Source organism: Pangasianodon hypophthalmus, chromosome 1 (assembly GCF_027358585.1).
Source record: "Pangasianodon hypophthalmus isolate fPanHyp1 chromosome 1, fPanHyp1.pri, whole genome shotgun sequence".
Taxonomy (NCBI): domain Eukaryota; kingdom Metazoa; phylum Chordata; class Actinopteri; order Siluriformes; family Pangasiidae; genus Pangasianodon; species Pangasianodon hypophthalmus.
In genome coordinates this window covers 22651357-22671395 of record NC_069710.1, presented here as the reverse complement: position 1 = coordinate 22671395, position 20039 = coordinate 22651357, and the positions used below count along the sequence as shown (strand labels likewise).

Sequence of the window (20039 nt, the reverse complement as noted above, 5' to 3'; positions counted from 1 at the left end):
CAGTTCAATCCTGCAGCAGGACCTCGCTGACCCTCATGACAGACTGACAGCAAACAAGGGTGTTTCATTTCCATCACCATCATGTTGTTCTGAGAGTTTAGTGCACTTCAAAGGGTAATGTGGCATTACAAGAGCCACACATAAACATATGATGTCAATTAGGACTGAACCACAGTCGAATCAGACAGGCAGCAGGCTGCACAGAGGCCTGTGAAAGCCATTTGTGGCCAAAAGCACAGGCCAAAAAAAATCGGTGTTCTAATACTAACTTGTTTTTCTGATTTAATAGGGTTACCAAAAGCCTTTCTTTATGCCTTGGCTCGATAAATACATTACTGAGTGTTAAAAAAATGTGTCTGTCATTGGTAAACAATATATAATAAAATAAAGACATTTTTAAAGACACTTTATTTCATGTAGACAAGAGTATGAAAAAACGCAAACATTTAGATGGATACTGAATCTGTCCAGTCTGTGATGTGATGAGGTCACTTCATTCTGTAGTCCTCTGGCCTGCGGAGACAGAAGAAAAGATTGTTTCATTTAAGCAGAGAAAACGTGGAATGACTTATTCACCCTCAAGATGGACTCCAGCAGAAGCCTCAATAAGTAACGATCGGAAAATAAATGACCTACATTCAATCCAGTAGCCATAACTCTCCTGGAAAAAAAAAAAGAAAAGAAACTTCCTTCTTAGTTTTTCATGCCAGTTATGAATCATGACATCTCTGGTCACTAGAAGATTTACATCTAAATCATAATTAACAATACGCCATTTGTCACAGTTAGTTCAGTATGACAGGCAAAGCATCAGTCTTAAACAGCCAGTGGAGTATGTTTTTAACGCAAGACTGTTGAAGTTCATCCAGTCTGGGACCAAAAGAACTGATCAGCATCTAGCAGAAAACTCAGCGTGCCACTGAGCCATCAGAAAAAACCTGCTCTGTATTAAAGATGACAGAGCACATTAAAAAGGACAAGAAACAAACAATAACAACCACAAGAGCTTCTGGTCATTTGCCAGACATGCTACTTAATGTCCCGATTTAGGTGCTCAAACATACAAATCGGCTGTCAATGAGCCGACACTGTTTACTTTATCAGCATAATAATGACTCCACAAATAAATAATATGGGTAGTAAGTCATTCAAATACATGATGGCCTCTTAACAGAGCAGTGATCTTCTTCAGCTGGGAAAAGACAACACCAGATACTGCCTACATGACTCAAGCTACATTGGAAAATACAGTACAAGGGTCAATCTCAGGGTAGCAACCGTTACCTGGTAAAAAATAGTGTCACTATGACGAAAACTGCCTTTGACTGCCAGAGAAAAGTAGAATGGTTATGGTTACATTTGATATAGGAACATTGATGGGCTACAGACAGGACATTCCTGGTAAAAGATGACTCACTTACAATATGAATTTAGAAAAAGAGGAAAATGTCATAAGGTCATGTCATTTCTTCTATTCTAATTATTGTAGAGCATGTGTTTACTGAACAAGCAGATGAAACATTCAACATTTTTGTCAAACATGACTGCATGCATCAGTTCTTTTCAGTTCTATTGTAAATGCTGAAACCCCAGTTTGAATGGCCTGGAAGGGACATTTTTGTGGAAAACTTAATCTTCATCATACAGTAGCTAGTCTATGTCTCACTTAATAACTGTGTCAAGTAGGTCTATTGTAAATACCCCTTTTTTAGGTCAAGCCATGTGGATAGAATGTGGAACCCCACAGAATAAAACTACAGTCAGCTTCAACCACTAAATACAACCTGTCAGGGATCATTACTAAAATTACAGCAGATATGCATGTTCTCTGGCATTTTAAATGTACTCAGCATAATGGTGCCATTTTTTAAATGAAATAAACCCAACAATTTCATCAGAAACCCAAACTTTTCCACATTTTATAATATTGCACCCTTCACCCTGGAACTGAAATGGACTTAATTGAAATTACACTGTCATGAATCTGTACAGATTATTCCATAATATTGAGGTGGGGGAGCAATATATGTAAAACCTTTATTGAACAAGTATTCACCCCTGTTAAATCAGTTCTGCCATCAGAAGTCAGCTGAATGGAGTCTACCTGTGTACATTTAAAGTTTGTTGAAGAACATACCCAAATTAAACAGCATCATGAAGACCAAGGAATTATCAAAACTACAGGACAAAATTCTGGAAAGGTGTCAATCAGGATATGGTTGTTAAATAATATCCCAAACTTTGAACATTTCACACAGCTGCATTATTTCCCGACTACCGGAGGACATCCACCAAATTTAGTGACCAGGTAAGGAGAAGCAACCAAGAGCTGGAGAGCAGCACAGCTCATTTAGGAGATGTTCATAGGACAACTATAGCCTGGGCACTGCAAAAAAAACAACATTGCTAATTGCCCTGAGAACAACATCTGTACAGTGAAGCATGGTGGTGGTAGCATCATGTTGAGAATTACCCTTGGCCTCTTGTTTGCTTCTCTGTATAATATTTTCCTTTGTCAGTCAGTTACTTTTGGTTGATGTCTTCCTCTAGACAGAATCACGGTTATGCCATTTTCTTCCCAATTTTTAATAATGTACTTAACTCCTAAAGATGTTTGAGATATTTTTTTAATAACAAATCCTGATTATACTTTTCCAGAAAACTGTCCTGGATTTGTATGATGGCTCCTTGAGCTTTGTAATGCTGTTTATTTAGCGACTTCCTGTAACAAATTCTGAGGCCTTACAGGAACAGGTGTATTTACGGGATATCGAGATCACATGACAACTGCACAGGTGAATTCCACTCAACTAATTAAAGGACTAACCTGGGGTTTCACAGCAATAGAAGTGAATACTTATGCAATCACAAAAGTTTTTTTTAAATTTGTAAATCATTTTGCAAACTATATTGATTGCTTCCCTCCTGCTTCAATATTATGGGTTATTCACTATAGATACATGACATATAATCCCAATTAATTCAGTTCCCTATTGTAACACTACAAAATATGGAAGGGTTCAAGGGGGTGAATACTTATGCAAGGCACTGTGTGTAGTATATGCAGCTAAATATTTCAAGATTATGTTAGATTATTAAGCGAATGGCAGAACAATACATTCATTCCTTTAAGAAAATGCGTCCTTTAAGAAGTGCAGACTTCCCAGCAAAAAAAAACAGAACATCTACAGCATGCTGTGAGCCCCGTATGTCATTAGCTTGGCCCGCTATTAGAAACGTGAAGCAAATCTGAGAAACTCAATGCGGGAAGGCTCAGAGCTCAATGAGCCGTACAGTAATAGCTTAGGCCTGTGAATCACTTCTGTAGGGATTTATGAAAGTCCACACCCTGAGTGATGAGAAACATGAAACTGCCATGCAGCAGCCCGAGAAAAACAGCAGCCCAAAGCTGAACTTTAAACCTACACCAGTGTGGCCTTTTATTAAGGGAAATAGTGTTGTCTTTCTTTCTTTCTTACTTTCTTTCTAATAAAAATAATGCTTTATGCTTTGTGCTGTAGGTCAGGGATTCTCAAACTTTATTTTCAATCCCTTAACCTGTGAAATAAATTCCACTGACCCCCACTACACTGTTTTAATGAACGTAATCCAACTATTTCAATATTAGGCTCATTATTCAAAGGTATGCAATAATATTCTATATATTGAAGTACTCGAGCTTTTATCTCTTTCCATTCACAGAAGAATGAACTTTGTAGGTTAGCCTACTTGTTTTTGATTTGTTGAGGTTTGGATTAAACCCATTCAAGTGACCAGTTACACGGGCTAATAACTATAAGAACTCAATAATGAATAACTTTGATAAAGGTACATTTTGATATCCAGCACTGCAATGAAATAAAAATAATCATGAATCCCACTCTGAGATCCACTGCTGTGTCCTAAGAACACATACATTAAACAGTAGAAGCTGACCCTTAAACCTTAAACTGCCACATACACACTGCATCTATACTCGCCAACTGTAATTACATTAAATTGTCCGAGACCATTCAAATAACAGCACTGCTTTCCCAGAGTTCACGTGTGTGTCAATCCTCAGAACTACACCGCAGGCCTCATTAACAAACTCACACACTGAATGTGACATTTTGAGTGACATGAAAGCAAGTTGGTGACTATAAAAGTGTGTATTCTTTGCTTTCTCCAGGTACTGCTAAGAATTCTTGGATACGTGTATTTACAGGAGCCTGTGAATGTGTGTGTGCTTCTTGGCTTTTTCTTGGATTTTTCCACGCTGGTGCCTCTCATTCTCGGCTTTCGGCGACAGGAGCGGATTTACAGAGGAACTTTATTTTACCCCGGTATTTGATTTCAGCTTCATTACTGCAGTGTTATACTGTACGCATGGGGAGTCAGGCGGGTTTCCTTACAGCCTGGCAAACTTTACAAGAACAACAGCCGACCTGTGGAGCTCCATTGTCATCTTCTTTTCTCCAATTTAATTACTGCAGCAGATCCGCACGTCTCATTATCCTATTAAGGTCTCACTTCCCACTGACGTGTTTTAATTACACGCTCCATGTGCCTCTTAGGGAGAGGCTGACTGCAGCAAAATAGCATGAGAGAGATGACAAAGCAGCTCAGGTTTAAGGCTTAAGGATTCACGATGGTTTTAAGGTGCACTTGTTTAGTTTAACAGCAGTGTAAGTGGAGTGTCATGGGAGAGGTGGGACTCACGGACACCAAAATTATCTTGACCTTGTAGATGCTGCTATGGGGAGCCCTGCTTTGCATTTTTGACAAGGTCAATTCAAATCCCAGGCATGCTGTAAAGCCACTGGTGGTCTGAGGACTGTAGACACACTGGACAAAAATCTAGCAAATGTAAATACAGATTTTAAAAAATACACACAAAACCTTGGGTTTAATCCAAGGGGGTAAATACTTATGCAAGTGATTCTCTTTGGGATACTTCCAAATAAATGTCTTCCAGTTTCTAATTCTATCAACATCTGACCATGGTCATACAGTGCACTTGGAAAAGTATTTGCCCCTTAGACCTTTCCTATGTTTTGCCACATTAAACTCATAGTTTAAAACAAACAAACACAAAAAAAAAAAAAAAAAAAAAAAAACATTACACCTTGGTTTAATCCAAAGGGGTAAATAGTTATGCAAGTCACAGTAAATCCATGGGTGCTTATGGAAATGCTATAGGATTTGCAATTTGCAGATATATTTTGTATTATGTATTATGTATATTAGGTATTATGGTTGCTTTCAGATGCACAAAACTTCCCAATACCACACAAGAGCAATCACTGATTATTCTGATTAGCCTTAATGCACAGATCTACCCATTTAAATAGGGTCTGATGAAAGAATGCAGAAAAGCCAAACAAAACTCTAAAGCATTAGGCACGTAACTAATCACTACCCAGAACCACTACAGACAGATATGGGCTTATTGTAAGGCTCTGATTGCCTATTATTCAGAAAAATGCACACTGTGCTACTGTGCTTCGACTGTAAATCCTATAATGTCCTGAGGGAATGGGGGGAAAAAACCTAGGAATTACAAGCTCTATTGATGAGGAGACGATGTGTGATAAATATTTAATGCAAATTGAAAATCAGTGTTCACATTCCACACTATATAGGACTATTGACATCATCACTGACTGCATCATCCCCTCAAACCTATAATCAAGTGTTTGGAATGATGCATTAGGCAGCAAAACATGTTAGATCATTCGGTAAAACTTTATATTAAAGGGCACCTACACTGGGCCTTCGTAACACATTCATAAGCTCTGAATAAATATTTTAGAAAGCAATACTGGAGGATTTATGTTAGGCTGTTAAAGTGTTTTATGAAGTATATTGATTTGTCTATACAAGAACCCTCAATAGCCATTCTGAGTGACTTGTATATGACTTTTTTTTTTTTTTAACCTTATAATGGAAGTTATTGTTTGTCATTGAGGTTTTATATATATACAATATGCGTGCAATTCTTCAAATGTATTCAAGTGTTTTACCATTTTTATTTAACCACTTTAGAATATGGGGTTTTCCAGCCATCAAAAATAAATGGATGGAAAATCAGAAATAAAAAGAAGTTTTTACAAAGATGGTTTACAAATGATGCCTTACATTTCTGCTCCATCTGAACGCTTCTGAGCAACAAAATGTTTTAATTTTGATTTTTTGATTTTGGCCCTGTGATTTTATTAGTAGTCACGTGTAATGTTTTTATGCAGTAGTATGCAAATAAACTACTTGAAAAATGAAATACAATATACACAATATACTATTTTTCAGAAATGTGCTTAAAATTAGCAACACATTTGAGTAGAACCAGCTAATGTGGCACAAAATCCAAACCTAACTTAGGCATAATAAAGAGGCTTCGCTTGAAGAAAGAAGGGATGATCAAACAGAACAAATCATCTCTTTACACTACACACACTAGTACTGAAGCCAGTATGTTTCATTTTTTTTAATGTGACCACCTACATCACCCCCAAAACACTTACAGACACATTAAATAATTATCACACCTAAAATGCACCAAAATGTTATAGAGAATATAAAAAGCTATAAAGAAGAGCTGAAAATAACAGCAGGGACAAGTTTCTCCTCTTGGGTGCCCTGCTGAGAAGAATAAGGACAAGGGAAAAATAATTGGATTGTCATGGCTGGGTCACAGGGCTTTGTAATACACTGTTCCTCAATTTTGCATTACGAGCTCAAACTATTAAAAAAAAGTGCACAGTAGTGTTTCATCATCGGGGCTATTGAACATCAAAGTCCATTTGCAAACCCTACACCAGAGTCTCACTTGCCTTTCAATCTGACAGTCCAACAGCAGAGCAGCTGAACTGATATTATACGTACAGAACATCAGAATGAGAAAAGCTCAGCACTTCAGGTTCTCAGGCTAACTGGCTCTCTCAGGGATCTCTGTTCGGAGTCAGTCTTTAGTGTTCACTTTTATTTCCTTAATGAGCCTTACGCTTTTCTTAGTCTACATCACAGCAGGCCTTAATTTCCTTCTGTCCCGCACCGTGTTCATTTAATACAGCCACAGCACGGCATCTCACGTTCCACTGAGCTGCTTGTGATAATCAAATAATAAAGCAGACTCACTGCAATTATCTCTCCCTTTAATGGCAGCAGAGTGATGTGTTTATCACCAGTTTGATGTAGACTGGAAGTCAATCAAGCTCTAGGTAGTAATAATAATAATAATAATAATAATAATAATTTGACTGATGAATGAGGATCATAATTCTATGTGAAAGGGACAGTTATGTTTAAAGGGCCTATGTAAAAACATTTTCCTGTTTTTTGGTGGCTTTTATACTATAAGGAGTCACAGCAACACTGAGAAAACATGTAAAATCTGGACTATACAATACTTTTTAAAACCACCTTTGGCTGCAGTTACACCTGGGATGTCTCTATCAGCTTTGCACACCTGTATCCTAGGATTTTTGCCCATTTTTCTATGCAGAACATGTCAAGCTCTGGCGTGCTCTGTACGGACATCATGGGTGAACACCAATTTCCACAGATTCTCAGATTGGACTGAGGTGTGGGTTTTGACTGGACATAGTCAGGTTCTTGGTTTTAAACCACTCCAGCATAGCTTTTGCAGTACACTTAGGGTCGTCCTGTCGGAAGTTTGGAACAGGTTTTCTTCTAGAATTGCCCTTGTGTTTGTTTCCATCCATCTTGCCCTCAACCCTGACCCGTCTCCCAGTCCCTGATAATGGAAAGCAGCCCCATAACATAATTCTACCACCACCATGCTTCACTGTAGGGGTGCTTTTTTTTTTCCAGAGTGTGGAGAATTGTTGAGTTTCTGCCAAAAGTGGCACTTTGTGCCATGGCCAAAAATTTTTTAGTCTATTCAGACCAGAGAGCTTTTTTTTCCACATTTGCTGAAAATCCACAGGCTTTCATATGGCTTCTTTTCTTCTTGCCATTCAGCTATAAAGCCCAGTTTTGTGCAATGTCTGGGCTATAGTTGCCCTGCGATCAACTCTTCCATCTGATCTGTGCATCTCTCCAGCTCCTTCAGGGTTATCCTCAGACTAATGCCCTCCTTATCCAATCACTTTTGATGGATGGCCTCCTTGAGGCAGGACTACGCTTGTGACATATTCTTTCCTTTGTTTAATAATAGATTTAATGGTGCGCTATTGTATGTTCAGGATATTTTTTATGACCAAACCCTGATTGATTTTGAACAACTTTCTTCCAGATTGTTTTGAACTCCTTAGCCTTCATGATGCTGTTGTATAGATATATTTATACTGACTCTTTATTTACACACAGGTACACATTTTATTAATTATGTGACTTCTGATGCCAAATGGTTGCACCTCCCCCGCATCAGTATTATATGTTGTACTGTGTAGATTCATGACATATAATCCCAATTTCAGTTCTAGGTTGCGACAATACAAAATGTAGAAAAGTTCATATGTATGCAAGGCACTGTTTTATAGACGCTTAGGAATAACACAAAAATGCCTGAAAATAAGATCGCTCTTCAAGGTCCAGTAGTTATAATAGGCAACTAGAGATGCAGTGAATCATGAGCATGGTGGATCATGAAAATAGAAAGCTGTCGTTAAATTTACTCGTCCAGTTCGACTCTGTTCAACAGATTGAGCCATGTGGACTGGGGAACTGGTACTGGTCTGCTGAACTGGGTGCCATTTTTAAAAGACATGCTTGGATATAGTGTGGTTTAACCGATGGATGTGAGAACTTCTCATACACTCACTGTCCACTTTATTAGGAGCACCTGTACATTCATGCAGTTATCTAATCAGCCAATCACATGGCATCAGCGCAATGCAAAAAATCATGCAGATACAGGTCAAGAGCTTCAGGTAATGTTCACATCAAACATCAGAATGATGAAAGTGTGTGATCTCTGTGACTCTGATTGTGGCATGGATGTTGGTGCCAGATGGGCTGTTTTAAGTTTTTCATAAACTGCTGATCTCTTGGGATTTTCACACACACCAGTCTCTGGAGTTTACAGAGAATGGTGCGAAAAACAAAAAACACTGAGTGAACTACAGTTGTGTGGGTGGAAACGCCTTGTTGAGAAGAGAAGTCAGAGGAAAATGGCCAGATTGGTTTGAGCTGCCAGGAAGGATATAGTAACTCAAATAAGCACTCCATACAACTGTGGTGAGCAGAAAAGCATCTGAGCATGCACAGAACTTTGAACCTTGAGGTGGATGGGCTACAGCAGAAGACCACACTGGGCTCCTGTCAGCCAAGAACAGGAATCTGAGGCACATGGGCACAGACTCACCCAAACTGGACAGCTCACAAAAATCACCTGGTCTTATTCCAGTCTTCAACTGTCCAGTAAATTTACTAATTTTAAATTTGCTAATAGAACAAAAAAATTAACTGCTTGTTTTGCAATCTTCGTCTCATACATTTCAGTTTTGGACTTGTCTTGGTAATGACTGACACTTTCTTCACTACAACACTGCTGTGGGTATTGAAAACTGCAAACTGTCCATTCATGCGGGTTGAACCCCTTCCATCCTTTATGTCCTTTTGTATTATTTCACCCAATTTGGAAGTTAATCCTCACTTTGCGTTCATGCTTATAATGGAAATAGAAATGGAAGCAAATCTTGGCTTCATCTGTTGAGCCTGTTCATGACACCTTGTGGATTCGACTGGCAGACAAAATGCATCTTGCTGTAATTTTAATCAGATATTTTCCGGACTGAGGCTTTAGGACTAGAAGTGATTTATAACCTTAAATACAAGTATCAACCGATCATGAAAAACTGGCACGTCCATATTATTTTGTTAAGCAGCTGTGACCTAGTGAATATGCTCATGTCCTCCACTGGTGACCTCAGAGCAAGCGTGTGACTCATCGCTCATAAATATGAGAAAGCGTGCAGTGCAGAGAGCTAAGGAATGATCAGCCCGGCTTTAGAGACAGATTATTCAGCTCTGAAGTTTTATGATCCTCTGATTGCCTTTTTTTCTCCTTTCCTCAAGGCCTCAGCACCTGAGCACCTTAGCTCTGTCCTAAATCTCACCACACACCAAGTCAAGGACATGAGAGGGCAAAAAAAAAAGGGAGACAGAACAAAAGAATGGAATATATAAAGAAAGAGAGGCGACTCACGGGGTCCAGAGTAGGGGAAAGGCGTCGCGCTCTGCTTGTGTGTACTCGCTGAGTTTGCGTGGAATGGCGCGGGGCTGTGGAAGCTCTTCTGTCAGGTTCCTCAAGATGTCATCTGGAAGAACCTGAAAATGGAACACACACCCAGAAGTGTGTTTTACAAAAGGAAAAACTTCATCTGAACAAGGACTACAGACAAAAAAGAACTGGCATTTGAAAGGGTCCTTGCTAATTAAATACACTCATTAAGACTGGATTACCACTAAGCTAAACCAAAATAAATCATTCAAACCCTGTGTTTATTAGGGGAATCTTCATTAGGATTCTTCAATAGCTGCATCAAAACAAGGAATATATTGAAAGGGAGCCAGGAACGACCACATGTCAACACCTTGTTTTTGTTTTATGACTTGACAAGCTCTGGATGGCTGACAGACACACACACACACACACACACAAAAATCAGTGCTCACATCGTCAGTGAACAGATGCAGCCGTTGCATCATGGTCCTCCTCTTGAGGTTTTTGGGGAGCATCCCGTACACAGCTAGTTTTATGATCTGGCAAAAGAGAGAGAGAGAGAGAGGGACAGAGAAAAAGGAAAAGGTCAACTTTTACAAAACAGCGCAGCAGGATGGACGATTGGCCAACACACTAGTCTTTCTCTCCAAGGGTGACCCGTGAGCCATCTCCACTCTCTGCTGTAACTTACAGTTGTGGGGGAAAAAAAACACACCCAGCAATAGATCTGCACCCTAAAGGGCCTGCATGAAAAGTTCTTGGCTACTGGCATCAGACAGGAAAGGGGAGGTGGGGTTGAAAGCTGAAAAGCTGGCTTGTTTATATCTGTAATAATGGCTGGGTCATAAGCGAGTCCTGCCCCCGCATGCAGACACAGGATGAATCTGCCCGAGTTTACCAGAGAGCACTTCAGCATTGACTTCCTCTTCAACTCATTATAGCAGCAGGACGTGCTTTGAATATTCTATCTTGCTGGTTGAACACTAAAGGAGACACCCATTACAAAACGCTTCCCTCATGCAAACAACAACAAAAAAAAAAAGTGTCAGCCTTCAAACCTGCAGAAGCAACACCATCTTTCTTTCAGCACCGCCCTCTATCACATTAATCAGTGTGTTTCTCCCCTTCCCTCGCTCTCGCGCTGCTGGATAGATGACAGATGGGTTCTGTCTTGGGAATGGGATCGCTCCTCAGAGCTCTGAGGAAGATGTCGCCTCAGTCTGATTATTATCCACAATTATGCAATGATAGATCACCCTTTGGCATGAATAACTCAGCCCCGGTCAGGCATCTGTCTTATAAATGGCTAGGAATGAGGTGGATTTGTAGAGGAGAAAATGAGAGAGAGAGAGAGAGAGAGAGAGAGAGAGAAGACCCCTTTGAACCTTACTGATATCTTACAACAAGTATAGGTAATTTACTTTACAATTTTGCACAAGGTTGTCAAAGCAACATTGTTATTGTAATGTGAATAAATATGGAGAAGATTCCACGCTGGAGCAAATAGCAAACATTCTGAAAATAAGTTTAGACAAAATTTGATAACATAACTCCTAGGTCCGGCTGTGAGCTGTAAGTATTTTACTCGTTAACACTTTAATTGTGTTTTATTAATAATTCTGAAAATCTCCATTAAGGATTAAATAAATCAATACAACAGGATTGAAGAAACAATGAGCTTTTATATGGAACATGACACCTCTTGGAAAATGTTGGAAACTCCTCTCTGATTACAATCATGCCCCTGAATGCTACATAGGGCTGTGATTGGACAGTGATTGCATTTCAGTGTAGCACGACTGCAACATGCTGGTGAGCAGAGAAATGCAACACAGCAAGGATTTCCTTTCACTTCTGACACAAGTTCAGCATTTAATTCTAAAAAAGCGACCAGCTGCTGATTGTTTTTCGTTAGAGCTCATTAGTGACATAAGAGCAAAGCGCTGAAGGATTTGCTTTTCTGTGTGTAATGTTTTCTACAGGTCACTAATGAAAAGCACTTGTGTATTGTATTTAAGGGGTTTTTTTTTCATCAGTGTGATTTCTTTTCACTCTGCCATGAAATCTTCTTCATAAATAATGCCATCTCTTGTCACTTTTATTGACAGTTTAAAACAAAAAAAACCACACATAACCCCCACCTTTTCATTTTAATCACTTTAGATTAGCATTTAATCATACTGTTATTTTTTTAGGTATTAATTTTTTATATCTCTAGTAATTATTTACTTCAGAATATTCTGAATATTAACACTTTTATTGTATTCAAATTTATTGTATTCAGGGTGGCATGGCAGCTCAGGGACTAGTGTTACCACAGCATACCTGTGTACAGTTTTGATCCTGAGCTTGTTTTACTGTCTGTACAGAGTTTTACATGTTCTCCCAATTTCCGTGTCGGTTTCCTCCGGGTTCTGCCGTTTCTTCCCAAAAGCATGCCAGTCCTGGTGGCGGACTGGCTACTCTAAATTGATCCTACATGTGAACAAGTGTATGAATGTACATGTTGCCCTAGGATGTATTCCTCCTCACTCCCAGTGTTTCTGGGATAGGCTATGGATCCACCACGACCCTAACCAGGATAAAGTGGCTACTGAATGCTATGTTTTTTTTTTAAATTTAATTTATCAAGTTTGACAGGCATTTTTGAACCAATCTATATTCTTCTTATTATTATTATTTTTATTAAACTGAAAACCTTGCATTGCATAAATGTGACACAGAGAGAGGGCAGCTCGGAGGTCTGGCTCGGATGCTACAGTTCTGTAGGTGTGTGTTGAGCCAGTGCTCTGCTCCTGCGTGTCTGGAGTCTGAATAAAGAGGCACAGCTTGCAGATGGGCCGTGCAGACAGACAGGAACAGCGGTCAAGGTTGGACAGAGGAGATGTTGGAGATGTGCGACGCTGCACAGTAAGATCCAGGATAAGCGACAATATCTTAGAGAGAAGCGCTGAATTCAGACGAGGCTTTGGTTGAGATAGAATTAGATTATAGGCCAATGAATGTTTTGGATATTTTAGAGCCTGGGCTGAATGATGGATGTTTATGTGGGAAACGCTGCTGACAATAAAAAATGATTATTACTGCAAGCTGCTTCTGCTGTTCTGCATTAAAAATCACATTTACAAAGCACCAACTGGCACACCACGACTATTCTAATGAAGGAAGCATAAAGACATGTTCCATTGTTTGAAGGTAAAGGCTGCCAGGTGAACATGTGCCCGCACACGCGCTCACACACACACACACACACATATGTGCAGGCTACTTGTTTAGACTACTTGCACACTTGTATAGAGGTAATATAAGGGACAGCAGACTGCTGCTTTTTTTTTTTGCTAACACAGTGCTGTTTGGAGACAGTTTGAAAGAAAAAAAGACAGGAAGGCTGAGCTGGGAAATGAGGAGTACTGCAGGAGCAGGCACTCTTTCTGTAACAAGTTGTGCTTTCTAAAAACTGAACTGCCTTTCATTGCTGCAAACTGGTTGTGCAGATCACTGTGTTTGTGCCAGTAATACGATGGTACAATGTCGAGAACACTGGTTGAAAGCAAAGGAAAAAAAAAAAATCCTACTACATATTCATAGTGTGTAAAAATACCTGGGCTCATTTCAAGCAGATAAACTAAGCTTAAGTGAAGGTGATTAAAGGCTGCCTCGAAGGCACTAGCCAATTAAAATCAGAAAAAAATAATCAAGAGGAGCAGGTCGGTGTCAATCCCAGATCTCCAGGGGGGTGAAAAAGTGTGGAAATCAAGACCACAGTGCCCTCCTCAGGTGTCTGGGGGGAAAAAGGCAACACACTCAAACGTCCAAGAGGTCATAATTTATGAGCGGGATACTCACAGCCGTTGGGTCTTTTTGGTGCATCTGGGCCGCTGTGAGCTGCTTGAAGCCACCTGGGTATCTAGAAGAGGAAACAAGAGACTCCAGGCTTTAATGAAGGCCAATATAACTACAAGACGCAAGCTAGGGAAATAACGTGGTGCTTTAATTACAGGCTTATACATATAAGTGCTACCCAGAGGAGCGCTTGATTAAAAAAGAGACCTACAAAGAGCACATTTGTCTTAGATGTGTGTGCTTTGTGTGGTGTCAAGAGGTGTATTAGTGGAGTACAGTTTTTACCCTGTGTGTGAAGAGTAGACCTTCTGTTCCCATTTATTCCCCGAAAACGCTATGTGTCTGGTGTTCATGACCACCACGTGATCGCCAATATCACCTGAAAAGAAGATGCAACAGAAACAATTGCTTATTATTCAGTCACTGTTCTCTCGAGGGCTGCTCTTCATTTCAGAAGCAATTGCTGAAATCTGTACAGAAAGACCTGTTATTCCAAACAAGCACTTCTTCAGCGTTGGCGGGTTTTGCAGATTTGTACATCATTAATTAAACATCAGGCCTCTCTTGTTGAAAAGGCAAGTGGCAGCTCCATGGGTGTGTATCGTCTGGATCAAATATTCATTTCGTGTTCAAGTCAGTGCTCTCTGGTACACAGCATCCAGTACATAAAACACAACGGATTACTACACATTTCGTTGTATTAAAATATTTTCGTCAAAAGAGGACAATACATCTGATCAGATTTTCATTGATTTCATTCATCTAACTTTCGTTGATGTGTTAAACCTACTCTTCAAGTCAGGTGTACAATTTCAAGGATATTCTGTGCTTTTTGATTCTTTTTTCATGCCAGTAACAGAAATTTAACAATAAGACATGAATGGTTATTTGACTGTTGTTTCAAAATCCAGAAAAAGTTGTTTGTTTTTATTCTTGTTTTTTATTAATAGCAGAAACATATCTGAGATAATGTAGCATCGTAGCGGAAAAGCAAAAGGCCTTTCCTCAGTGACTGTTAGGAGATTTTGTGCTGAACATGCCATATTTAGACTCAAATTTGCATATTTGTGGAGATATAATCTCAGCTATTTCTGTGGAGGACAATCCTCTTCTCTCCATGTCTATAATCATTTCCGAATCCGCTTCCAAAGTCACACCTAAAGCTAGCTAAGAGTCGTAGGCATATTGGCTGGCCTTGACTTGATGATATACGGCCAGCAACAACTGCAGGTTTTAGAAATACGGAAGAAATATAGAAAAGAAAAGAAACAAGAAGTCACTTTAAAATTTTTTTATCTGCAGCCACCATACAAGTCCTTGGGAATGAAGTGTTACTACAGAAATGATCATTACGATGAGCGCATTAATATAAACTTGTGGTTTGCCTTTTAACAAGCCCTACTGTAAAGCTGTAAGTGGACAATGTGACAAATAGAAAAGCATGACATTGGATTGTAAGATTATAAGCCTGTGTTCTCATAAGAGACGTGCTGTTACAGAAAATTGAGCAACACACCTTCTGACCAATCAGAATCAAGAATTCAACAGCGCTGTGGTCTATCGTTTCTGTTAAGGTTTGATTTACAGATATAATGTAAATGAAAGGTAAAGATTTGCACCTGTACATTTGTTTTCTCTCTCTCTCTCTCTCTCTCTCTCTCTCTCCCTCACACACACACACACACACACACACACATTCCTCCACCTCGCTACTAACTGAAATTTTAGTTTCTTTGTCTGTGCATCATTAGAGTCCATCAGCAGGTCACAGTAAGGTCTGGAAAATCTCTCTCTCACACACACACAGACACACACCCCGCAAAATGACGTATTACGTTTCTTACAGAGGTTGTGACTTTGCCCATCAGAACTAGTTGCCATGACGACGAATGACCACTCTCAGTTATTGTGTTTAGCATTACACTGCTTCTGGAGTTCAGACTTCAGCTCACATTAGTGATCTCCCAACTTACACACACCTGATTACTCTCATTAGTCTATTCCTAGATTTAGCAGGTGTGCTAGAGCAGAGAAACCACCAAACTGTTAGAGTCATAGAGGCATCACCTCGATCTAACTGTACCTGTGTGAGTAACATTAACGCAACACTAACACATGAACAGTTATAATTAAAGCATATCATTATTATGGGATTTTAGGGATGGTATAATGTCAGACTGGTTTGCAGCAGCTGGAGCTGAAATGCAGCTTTCTGACTGAAACCTTGTCTTCATGGCCTGTACTCTATCTCCACCATGTGGCTGCTGCTGTGCTCTGCACTGCACATTTCAGCCAGGGGCTGGCTTTTCTGCTCACTTTACTGATTCACTTAATTAAGGAATGCTAGCTGCATTTATTTATGATCAATACATGAGTTATGATTGAGACACAAAGATTTTTGTGAGTCTTTATATATATATGTTGGGGTCAAAAAGTCTGAGACCACACTGAAAATCTGGGATATTTTTTTTGCATTTAAAATTGTAAATAAAGAGAAAGTCTTAGAATTTTGAAATATTTTAAAACAAAGATGATTCTCTGTCCATGTATGTATGTATGTATGTATGTATGTATGTGTTTGTGTATATACACTGCATGCACAATTATTAGGCAAGTCAGTATTATGATCTGATCATTATTTCTATGCATATTATCCAACTATTAACCTTATACACCTGAATTCTAACTGGGTTTAATTATTTCCAGGTTAAGTTTAATTATTTAATGAGGGAGCGTGTGGCTTAAAGTGATTAACACCCGATATAAGTTGTGCATGATTATTAGTTAGCTTTTCTACCTCAGGAAAATTGGACAAAAAGACATTTAACTGAGACTGAAAAGTCAAAAATTGTAAAATGCCTATCAGGGGGATGCAGCACACTGCAGATTACAGAACTATTGAGGCGTGACCACCGGACAAGCAAACGCTTTGTTATGAAAACTCAACAAACATTTTGAGTCGCAAAAATGTGGCGAAGAAAAGGCACAAGTTGACTGCAAAAGACTTAAGAAGAATAAAAGGTGAGGTTACCAGGAACCGGTTAGCCTCCAGTGCCACCATATTTCAGAATTGCAACCTTCCAGGAGTGTCCAGAAGTGCAAAGTGTCAAGTGCTCTGAGACATGGCTAAGGTGAGGAAGGCTGAAACACGACCACCACTGAATAAGGCTCACAAGATGAAGCGTCATGACTGGGCCAAGAAATACCTGAAGACCAATTTTTCAAAGGTTTCATGGAATGAAATGAGAGTTCAGATGAAATGAGAGTGACACTAGATGGATCAGATGTGTGGACCCATGGGTGGATCACTAATGAGCACGAGTGAGGCACCAGGAAGGTGGAGGAGGGGTCCTGCTGTGGGCTGGTATCATTAATGATGAGCTAGTTGGACCTTTTCAGGTTGAAGATGGACTGAAAATCACCTCCCAAACCTACTGCCAGTTACAAGAAGGCACTTTCTTCCAGCAGTGGTACAGGAAGAAGTCAGCAACATTCAAGAAAGCTAAGATCTTTATGCAGGACAATGCTCCATCGCATAAATCAAGGTACACCACTTCTTCTTCTAGCCAGAAAAGGCATCAAAGATGACAGAATGATGACCTGGCCCCCTTCCTCACCTGACTTAAATCCTACTGAGAACTTCTGGGCCATTCTCAAGCGTGAGATTTACAGTGAGGGAAGACAATTCACCTCTTTGAACCACATCTGGGAGGCTGTGGTGGTGGTGTCAGCTAAAATTGATCATGAACAGATCAAGAAACTGACAGAATCACTGGATGGAAGGCTCATGGCAGTTAATGAAAAGAAGGGTGGCTATATTCATCACTGAATAGTTCTGAAGGGCCAAAATAGTTTTTTGTTGATTGTTATATGTTATGTTAGTTATTTGTTAAATAATACTTTAAGGCTGAAGAATAAACTTGTGAGTGAAAAAAAAAAATTTGAACTTTAGTTGCCTAATAATTGTGCACACAGTAATATATATATATATATATATATATATATATATATATATATATATATATATATATATATATATATATAAAATGTATGTACGTATATAAATAACATACACACACAATATTGCCAAAGGTATGTGGACACCTGACCATAACACTCACCTGTGCTAAACATCCCATTATAGATATAGTTCCCTCATTTGCTGTTATAATAATCTCCACTCTTCTGGGAAGGCTTTCCACTAGATTTTGGAGTGTGGTGGTGGGGATTTGTGCTCATTCAGCCACAAGAGCATTAGTGAGATCAGGCACTCGTGTCAGGTGAAGAGGTCTGGGGTACAGTCAGTGTTCCAGTTCATTCCAAAGGTGTTCAGTGGGGTTGAGGTCAGGGCTCTGTGCAGGACACTCGAGTTCTTCCACTCCAAACCTTGGCAAGCCATGTCTTCATGGACCTTACTTTGTGCACAGGGGCTAGCCCTCTTAGTTTCAGTGAAGGGAAATTGTAATACTACAGCATACAAAAGACATCCTATACAGCTGTGTGCTTCCAAATCTGTGGCAACAGTTTGTGGGAGAATCGCATATGGGTGTGATGTTCAGGTGTCCACAAACATTTGGCCATACAGTGCATCTTTATCTTGGGACTATACCGGTACCACTACTATTTTCAGTTAGCGCCTCAACAACCAAATATTTTTTCTGATTCTCACCGTCATTTTCAGAGGAGGAATATGTAAAGCATGGTGGCAGTGTCAATAGCCACAAACGTATGTACGAAATGCAAAAATACAAATTAGCTGTCCCCTATAGATAAGACCTGATAAGACCTTTTAACTCCCTAGGGAGGCACAGTGATTGGTGTTATCGCCTCACAGCTCCAGCATCCCCGGTTTGATCCTGAGCTCGGGCCACTGTCTGTACAGAGTGTTACATGTTGTGTGTCCAAGTGGGTTTCTTCCCACCTCCTAATAACTTAGGTGGGAATGAGTGTATGAATGTGTGTGTATGTGCATGGTGCCCTGTGATGAACTGCCATCTCATTCAGGGTGTATTCCTGCCTTGTGCCCAGTGTTCCTCGATTCACTCTGACCTCAGTGAAGATGAACAGATTTGATTCATTTGTGCTGGAGAATCGATTCATGACCCAAAAGATCCAGAAGTTCCTTCTCAAATCGTGCATCACTATCTAACTCTAGCCAGAGAGGGATAGTGCAGAAGTGCAGAAGCTGCTTAATTAACCTAAGTGTCACAGAAAGGATGTATTAATGGGTTTATTACTCACTTAGTGCATGGTAGATCGGCTTGTGTTTGCCCTGAAGCCGAACTGAGCACATTACAGCGATTTTCCCTGGAGGCTGCATTCGGGCGTCTATCAGATACCAAGACCTTGCAAACGTCGCCCATTGCTGTGAAGAACAGAAACACATGCCAGAGCAGCTAAAAAGCATTAGAGTAGCCGCTGCTGGTCAGTAAATCAACAGAACCCTTACTTATCATACTTATCACTGCTGGATTTATCAAGCTATTTGTTGTTAAATAGGATGTACAGCTAGTTATAGCTATGATCTAATATTACAGCCTCATATGCCTAGAGACCAGCAGCAGTTAGCTAGATAGCTGAGTATAACACATTTAACTCAAACAACTTATATTTCTGAACAGGATCTATCACATGTGTAGTGTAGTATAAAACAGTGTGATCACATCAGAACATAAATAAAAAGCGCTTTACCTGGGCAGATCTGGAAAAACTAGACATGTTAGCCAGTCACATTAGCTTACATTAGACAGTACACATTTGACCCCAGTGCGGTGTTAGTGGTGCTTCAGTATTTCTCTTCCTGAACATCACGGCGAAGAAAGAATAGTTCCCATCATTAAATTTTACGCAGATTTTGCGTTTGTTGACAGCTTGATTATTCTAGGTATATCAATTAGAGACCTTCTCGATACATATTTTACTTTTTAATATCTAGTATAATGCTCAATCATAATAACCATACAGACAAGCTTTTTTTTAATTCTAGCCGACTATATTTTGAGGTGACACACATGCGTCATGCCGCTTA

At 39.6% G+C, this 20039-nt stretch overlaps 1 protein-coding gene across 1 annotated transcript; it reads right to left on the bottom strand.

The window, feature by feature from the left end:
* Positions 1-389: 389 nt before the first annotated feature.
* mrpl13 (mitochondrial ribosomal protein L13) lies at positions 390-19836 on the bottom strand. Its single transcript, XM_026939732.3, has 7 exons — positions 19703-19836; positions 19253-19376; positions 14297-14390; positions 14015-14075; positions 10621-10707; positions 10151-10272; positions 390-513 (listed from the first exon to the last, which is right to left on the bottom strand). Exons 1-7 carry the CDS (start codon positions 19727-19729, stop codon positions 489-491), a joined length of 540 nt encoding a protein of 179 aa, XP_026795533.1. The 5' UTR covers positions 19730-19836; the 3' UTR covers positions 390-488.
* Between the last annotated feature and the right edge of the window lie 203 nt (positions 19837-20039).

Coding starts and splice junctions, on each gene's coding strand:
- mrpl13 (XM_026939732.3), bottom strand. CDS start 19,729: ATGTCTAGTTTTTCCAGATCTGCCCAG. Junction 14,076..14,296: donor GTCTACTCTTCACACACAGG/GTAAAAACTGTA, acceptor TTCCTCTTCTAG/ATACCCAGGTGGCTTCAAGC. Junction 10,273..10,620: donor TGCATCTGTTCACTGACGAT/GTGAGCACTGAT, acceptor TTCCATTTTCAG/GTTCTTCCAGATGACATCTT.